This window comes from Anneissia japonica, unplaced genomic scaffold (assembly GCF_011630105.1).
Source record: "Anneissia japonica isolate Jap-2015-1 unplaced genomic scaffold, ASM1163010v1 scaffold287964_len165734_cov163, whole genome shotgun sequence".
NCBI classification, from domain to species: Eukaryota; Metazoa; Echinodermata; class Crinoidea; order Comatulida; family Comatulidae; genus Anneissia; species Anneissia japonica.
The window spans coordinates 88233-96976 of record NW_022735416.1 but is presented as its reverse complement, the minus strand read 5'-3'; the positions used below and the strand labels follow the sequence as shown (position 1 = coordinate 96976).

The 8744-nt window shown below is 35.1% G+C and overlaps 1 protein-coding gene across 1 annotated transcript; it reads right to left on the bottom strand.

Moving 5' to 3' along the window:
- Window positions 1-871: 871 nt before the first annotated feature.
- LOC117116576 (ADP/ATP translocase 3-like) lies at window positions 872-4374 on the bottom strand. Its single transcript, XM_033260642.1, has 2 exons — window positions 4060-4374; window positions 872-3042 (listed from the first exon to the last, which is right to left on the bottom strand). The coding sequence occupies exons 1-2, from the start codon at window positions 4216-4218 to the stop codon at window positions 2263-2265; spliced, it is 939 nt and encodes a 312-aa protein (XP_033116533.1). The 5' UTR covers window positions 4219-4374; the 3' UTR covers window positions 872-2262.
- Window positions 4375-8744: the final 4370 nt, after the last annotated feature.

Here is an 8744-nt window from a genome sequence, read left to right as displayed (position 1 = left end):
TTTTATTCAAAAATAAAGTACCAAGGAATGAAAATTAAAATCGTGTACATTACACCCAAACACTGCAACGCTCGAGTTTCAAACATACGGGTAACTGGCTGTACTGAACTTTCTGTGTATATTGAGGGCGCAAACGATGGTGCTTAGGCGAAATTTGATTGGCTAAATCTATGGCAGCCATATTGGATGATACACACGCACAGCTCTGCGTATTTCGAACATCGAATACATTGCGGTTAGCGCTCTAGTATTCTTATTATATCTCTATGGTGATGATACATCAACACTCTTTTCTGATTGAAAAAAAATGGGTTAAATCTAAAGCAAATCTTACATCGCCCTTGCGACTCAACTCAACCGACCTTTTGCAACTTGCCAGCAACTGTGAGTCGTGTGATTTCAGACGATGTGAGCGCTTTGATGGCCAATGCTCCTTTCTGCTAAGCTCCACCCCTTGGATATGGTTGCTAAGGTTCCCACAAAACAGTGTAAAAAAATATGTGCATTTGTGGCACATGCAGGTATTTGTGGTTCTGTTCTGATTGGTCAGTTGGCAAGTTTGACACTCCAAAAAGGTCCATTGCTCATTTTCTGCAAATAAAACCAACTGAATGATCATGTGAAAATAATATTATAAAAACTCTAGCCTATTAACTGGGCATGGCAATGTTTGCCAACGATCAAATTTTTGGAGTGTTACATGCTAACAAGTTTGTAGAAAATCTAGTTGAAAGCGACATCAGCACTCTGGGCAACTAGATGCTTGTAGTAGCAGAATTGCGAGCGACATGTATGATGATGACGGCAACTAGTTGAGTCAAGAAGAAAGGGTGACATAAGCTTAGCTAAAAGAACAAATAAAGAGAATCAATGAGAGTTAAAACCTTATTTTATTATAAACGATAAATTATCACATTTTACAAACCACAAAACAGTTTGGTGAACTCATGTACTACAATAACAGAATATGGAAGATTACGATGGTGTCATCTAAAATAATGTCATACAACATAGTACTGAGATATCGGAATGCATCAACTGTTATAGCGATATTTCTACTCTGGTGTGGGTGGAATTATCTTATATTCATCGTCCTACAGACATGGAAGGAAGGAAGGAAGGAAGACTAATTATCCAGCTGAACAGCTTGTTCCAAACTCTACAGCTTAGAATAACAATGTTTAATATGATCTTAACATATTCAAACAAAATAACAGAATTATTTTTATATCATTGCAAATTATTGTGATGTTGGGGTATTTGACTTTACACTCACTCATAACTTAAAAAGTACCTCTAACAAATAACCTAGAAATTAGCACATTTCACAAACCAAAATATACTACTTGGTAACTCGTACTAACAATGTAATATAAATTACTACACAAAATATGGCACACTTCAATGCTCTTTGTAGTATTGTTATAAAACATAGTACTGAGAAATTATACAAAATCTGATAAGATGGAATGCACATGCCGTATATTGATATTTTTATTCAACCTGTGTGGCTAAAGTTACACTTTTTTTTTTAAATCTTTCTATTGGTGTGGAAGGAAGGAAGACCCTAATTATGCAGCTGAACAACTTGCACTAATTTTCTTAACCTTATGAATTGTTTTTATATTTTTGTACAAATTGTTAAAGCTACTTTGATATCAATGTCGTTGAACAGTATACAGCCTTTGTGACAAGGGCCTCAATCAAATTTTAGATGCTTAAATATCCAGATGGGTTTGAGGTTACCTAGATTGCAAAATATTTTATTTAGGAAGGGAGGGCCACTATTTTTATATTTTCGACAATATTACCAAATTAATTAATATGAGAATTAATATAAGAATTGAATTTTCTTTATACTAAATTTAATTATTATGGGGACAACTTATATGAATTTAACTATATTCAATGTTTGTATATTAAGTACAATTTATACACTTGGAATTTTACAACTGATCTATGATATACACATGATGAATGATTATTCAAATGCATCAATGAATGCGCATTATGAATTAGCAATTAAATAATATCCATTAAAAAATATATTGACTTCAACATAAGAGTATATATAATTATAAGAAGTCTATCATTGTTCTGTTCTGTGGATGCAGCGTACCACATATGTTTTCAGAACAATGCAGTAGCCTTGTCTGTTAGCACATTTAGTTGAGGTAGCTACAGTAAGTATACAGCATTTTCACTTGTGTCCATTTTTTCCCCCAAGATCAGTTCCAAATGAATACACCATGCATGTGGGATTCAAATTAATCTATGTAGCTGATCATACATCACAAGTACTAATGCACTACCCGTACTCTTCAAAAAGTTTGAAACGATTCCCCGAAAAAATGCTTTCACCCCTTCTTCACGATAGATCTTCCGCCAGCAATGCATTGCACTTTTGTAGAGCATCTCAGACTCTGGTCGCCCACTCTGCATCATCATCCTTCTCCGTACTGTATCAAAGGGATAGCTAATCTGGCTGAAAATCATAGCAACCTCAGCAATTGCTAAAGACAACACCACAGAGGACCTTCTGGATGCTGGCAGAGATTCTTTCAGTGTATCATAAATTCCAAAATAAGCTGCCCTGTAAATTACAAATCCATGAATCGCTACTGAGAATCCTCTATAAAATCCAATTACTCCGTCTGTACGAAATATTTTTCGAGCACAGTCAAAAATTCCTGAAAATTCTCGCTCAGTAGCAGTTTTGCCCAGGTCAGCACCGAGTCTAGTCCTTGCAAAATCAAGCGGGTACACAAAGCACATTGCTGTACCACCGGCTGCTCCTCCAGCAGCAAGGTTACCACACAAATATCGGTAGAAATTTTTACTGTAGTTGACACCGTCTAGAAAGATTAGTTTGTATTTATCTTTGAAAGCAAAACCGAGTGCTTGTGCTGGAAAAGACCGAATCACATTTGCTGTGTTACCACGCCAAAGTGAGAAGAAACCTTGCTCCTTGGGAATTCTAATCATACAATCAATAAGTCCCTTGTATCGTTTGTTGGGTGGAATTTCCAGCGTTGGTTGTACCTGTTATGAGAAAAAAAAATACATGAAAGTTGCTGGACATTTTAAGATGTTTAAAACTACATATTTAGTGTTTGAAACCCTGTCCAAAGACTCAAGTTTTATTTGGAAAAAAAATGAGACATGCCAAAATTTGGTAATGATGACATCATGACCATACAGGCACATTATGACTATAGATGTGCATACAACATTTTTTTGTCAAAGAAAATTTGATATCTGGATATAGCTTTACAAGTTGGTTTTGTGGTGCCAAAATTGCTATCTTCAGTATTTCAAAACCAAAAATTGTGATATGATCAATGTTGCGCCTTTTCCTGGTTATTAAGATGCTTTTTAACGATAGTATAGTAATTTACAGAATTGTTTATGATCTGCTTATGGATACCCTGGATTTCGTTTTGATAAAATCGATTAAACTAACCTATAAAGCTCCAAATAACTGAAAAAAAGTGTTATCCCATATTGGGAGATTAGAGCTCAATCATAGCTGATCTTAATCCCATCTGGAAAGAAGGCCCAGGTTCGTCTAGTATTTTAACAGTACACAGGTCTACTTCTATGCTGTAGTCTGTGTTAAAGTAAAAGTTGCAAAATGCCAAGTTAAAAAAAATAGGTTTAAAAAAAAATGAAGGTCATACGTTTTTGGTCGCCAGTATTTTCAGGTCAAGTTGTTGTGCTGTAACAGGAAATTTGATCTACATGGCCAAAATAAGTGAGTTTGAAAGTTACCGCAATGAAAATGTTAAGCAAAGAAGGATTTCACTGTTATTAAGTTAAAAGAATAAGGCTGTGAAATATCGATATATGTCAAAGCAATGAAATAAAAATAGTTTTTACAATGATGATCAGTGTTTTCTCCATGACTCTTCCCGAGGTATCGATCAGTATCCCCTTACTACTCCTATCCCTATCTTTATCTAGCCTGGCCCCAGAGTCCTATAGCCCAGTTAAGTGCATGCTGCATACATTAGGCTTAGGGTACTGAAAACATAATAATATAAAAAATGTCTAACCCACCTGCAACAATAACTGCACTCGTTCAAGGGGAGCCACAGCAACCTTGGCTATGATTGCTGACAGCCCGCCAATAGTAAGGTTTTTAAAGAACGAAGGAACACCGGTCATTGTGGCACAGTGGTGGTGCACAGACGACACATGGTGATCAGGACACTGCATGATCAACAAGGTGTTTATAATATATATACATGTATATATATATTTCAAAACAGGGATGTTTGTTTATAAATCACTGCCTGCCCACCATCCTTCGCTCAGCCTACCTAGGAAACAAGCACAGACCAGCTGTACAGGGCGCACGTATAACATTCAGAACATGGCGTTCGTTTGTGGACGCGGAAGTCGACCAATCAATAACCTTTTTTGTTATTGTTATTCTGTATCTAGAGCACATGGGTTTGTTGACACCGGGATCAAGGTCAGCGCTCCGGCTGCTACGGGTCAATTGATTACTGGTAGTACAGGAGTATAATCAGCTCTAGGCCTATATAGTCCACCAGAAATACGGATTTGACTGGACAAAATTGCAACAAAACGTTTTATGTTCTAAATATAAACTTAATTATATGTAAAACAACATACTAAAAGTTTACCAAAATAGGACGTACATAAAGGTGTTTTTCATAACCAAAAGTTCCGCACTATTTGAAAGTAGACTTTTACACAGTACGTACTGCGGTTTTCAAACTTTTCTTGATTAAGATTGGTCAACATTTAGGTCAACGTAGGTCATATCTGTTTGTTGCCGGCCGGCAGCGTGACCACTGCTTGGGTATTTACCCAAGATCTTGGGTACTTTGACTTGGTCTTGGGTTCTTGGGTATTCCGTTCAAATCCTTGGGTATTTAATTTTTACTAAGAAAATTAAATATTTTTGTCATAGGAACAAAGTATATTTCAGTCCATTCAAGTAAGCAAAACTCAACAAAGTGCACATAACATTGTCATTGACTGTTAATTGCTCATAAACATGGGTTCAGAATTGTTAATTTGTGATCTGCGTTGTCATTGATCTTACCTAATTAATGCATTACATAATAAAACTAGATCACTGATCTACACTGATAACACTGGCCGACTGAGGGCGTATTTTTCTATCCGTATTATTACCTCATGAATATTAATTTTAATAATTAACAAAAATAATTACAATAAAAAATGGTTTATAAATTGAACTAAAAGGGAAACTATACATTCGAGGGACCACCCCCTTAAAATAGTTGGGTACGTGTCGCCTGTCACCCCCGTCCATGCTATTCACCAGAAGACAAGGCATTATACAGTAATTCGGCATCGAATCCTGAATTTACGTGATTTCCAACATTTTCTTTATATGAAGAGAGTAGAATAGTAGGCCTTTCAAATAAATCAATTATCAGTCATTATTATATTTCTTAAAATATCAGCAATTGTTTTACACTATTTGCCAATAAATTTGTTTTATTGTATTGGCTATAAAATTTTATAGCACACACTGGGCAGGCCTAACAATTTGTCAATTAATCGTACCTATCAGTATTTAAGATTAAAATTGAATTATTGTCGTAGAACCATCTACCCTGTGAAATTAAATATTACAGAGGTTACTATCTAACAATTTCAGTTTTACTCCCGTGTTTACATTCTGGGACGTGACGTACGTACAAACTTGCGTACGTACATACGTGTTGCGTAAAGGAGTACGCGCAGACTGTTGAAGGTATGTTAACCAATCAAAGGCTATGTTCAGACACAACGACTTACGCTAGCGTAACGTTAATCGAGTGGTGTGAACTTGTGCGCGGCGTAGCGAACGCCAGTATTATCGCGCAATCACTGGCGTACGGTAATCCAGCAACAGACCCCAGATTAGCGTACGCCACTGATTTACGACAGTCATGCATCGGTGATTTTGAACTCAGCCAAGATTTGACCAATCAAAATAAACCTAGATGTAAACAGAAAATAATGCGCGAATTACGAGTACGAATATTTCGCGCGAATACTTACGCTAGCGTTCATTAATCGCCCAGTCTGGACATCTCGCTAGTTACGCCATGGATTAACGTACGCCCGGCGTTAGATACGCCTGGCGTATCTCACAGGTCTGAACGTAGCCAATAGCGTCAGCGGGAAATCAAATTAAAGCGCTTCGTAACCAAGGCACAGCACACACATCGTAGGCAGAGCGTATAAGCCCAGTGAAATAGTTCAGTTTTCTTTGCTATAAAAATCACCTTTCCCGTGGGTATATTTTGGTAAACTTTTTGTATGTTGTAGATTTAAAATTTAACTATATATATATTCATAAAAAAACGTTTTGTTGCAATTATGTCCAACTTTGGTGCTTCAAATCCGTATTTCTGGTGGACTAATATCATTTCAAATGTCCTGGTTGCAACAGTGAAAAACTGACCGGTGCCTCGTCACTCGTCTTAAAAGTTAACATGCAACTATATCTAATAGTGTAATTTATGAGCATATTAGCTCATGTGATGAAGGCTTTAAGCATAATTATTGGTGAAAAGATTTGACTGATGTTAATAATGATACTATAAATCCATCTATTAATAATTTAGGCCTATATTTCAACAGTACTAGATGATTGATCAGCTCTAACAATTGGAATCTTTCTTTTGTTTAAAGAAGCGTTTGCTATTAGAAAGCACAATCCTATTCTTAACAATGGATTGAAAGCGTCTAAAGAATTATCATTGTCTTAAATTATCTTTGATCTACAGTGTCACACTATCTTGTTATAGCTTAATTGTTCATACCTCTTTGATCTGTACATAATAGGCCTACTTTTACTCTCCACAATTTGATTGGTTATTCTCTGCATAATTGGTAGGCTTGCCTTGCAACTTATAAGTAAGTCTAATTGTGTACATAATTTATTCCTGAGGATGAACTAATAAAGTTCGAAATATAGAATCAATAATGGCTTGTATCACTTTTTTCGGAGTTTGTTTTATAAGTCAAACTTATCGGTGAACCCCACAGTAGTATTTATAAATTACAGTATAATGTCCATATCACAAAATTTAAACAGCCCAACTAACAATTTTACGTTATAAGAACGTACAGTTTGTTGATGTATCCATTCACAACCAGTGAATTCTTGATTGAATGTCTTGAATAACATTGACGTAAATATGAACCTTGACATGTCAATAAATAAACGATATACTCAACTCAAGAAGATTTATACCATTATGTACGTACTTATAACCTAATTTCACAACGTTTGTGTGAAAGTTGTTTTGTGACATACGCCTACCAACCACGTTCGCGAACTTTATAAGAACGTTTTGTGTTTGCTGGGAGGATGTCAGAGGAGAGAATTAATGGAGCGAATTAATAGGGAATGTTGTTCTTTTGTCTTTGCAGTATAGAATTTTTAATATAAAGAATTGCATTTTGCGTACTCCTGATTAAAAACAATAGGGCCTATTATAGTTTTAACAATATCAACACCGTGGTCGTCATTGTCATTGTCATACATCATCACATACCACACCACAAACACCATCATGCAATGGGGTATTTCACTGTATACAGTGCTGCTTCTGTTTACAAAATTTTAACACAAAAGAAAATAATAATAATAATAATAATTATTATTATTATTATTATTATTATTATTATTATTATTATTATTATTAATAATAATAATAATAATAATAAATGTTTGAGATTGTAGATTAATGTTGGACTTCGATTCATACTATTTGATTCAAGACTCAAGATTCAATTTGTGTTCTTTCAGAAAATCACTTGGTACATCACATCGCAATACAGAGTGCAGGATCAATGCAAAACAAAAAACGTATTTGATATTTTGAATAAGAATTCTAATGGGTATAGTGGTACGAATGAATTGAGATATCCATTTGTTCACAGGTTTGTGATTTTAACCTACCCGAGAGTAGCCAAATAAATGCTTTTAGTGGGTGAGAACGGGTCAAACTCGCTAGTCATAAGGTTTGCTATTCATAAGGTTCATTATTCATAAGGTTCGTTATTCATAACATTAGCTTACCCTATACCATAGGGTCGCTATTCATAATGAAGAAAAGGGTTCGCTATTCATAAAAAAAAGGACCGCTATTCATAAGGTTCGCTAGTCATAATCAAGGAAAGGGGTCACTAGTGATAATTTAATAAAAGGACCACAAGGAATAAGGTTCGCTAGTCATAATCAAGAAAAAGGATCCGCTACTCATAATATAATAAAGGGCCATCATTTATAAGGTTTGCTAGTCATAATATAAGAAGAGGTTCCCTATTCATAATAAAAAAAAAAGAAAAGAGGTTCGCTATTGATAATAAAAAAGAGGTTCGCTGACCATGGACCCCAAAACAAAAGCAAAAAAAAAAAAAAAAAAAAAAAAAAAAAAAGGTCCGCATTTAAAAATGAAAAAAAAGGGGGGGGGGTTCGCTATTCATAGTAAAAAAAACTTGGTCGCTATTCATTTCATAAAACAAAACAAAAAACATTCACTAGTTTGTAAATCAATAAAAAAAAAAAAGGTTTTAGTAATATGAAACAGCAAATTATAGTTTAAAAACAGCAATGGTTTACTAGTCTTTAAAAAAAAAGTGTAAAGCTATTTTATAATCCTGCATTTCGTCAATTTCAATTCCACATTACCACTCTCCTGTGCACTCCGCCTGGCACAATATTCCTCATGAAACCACCACCT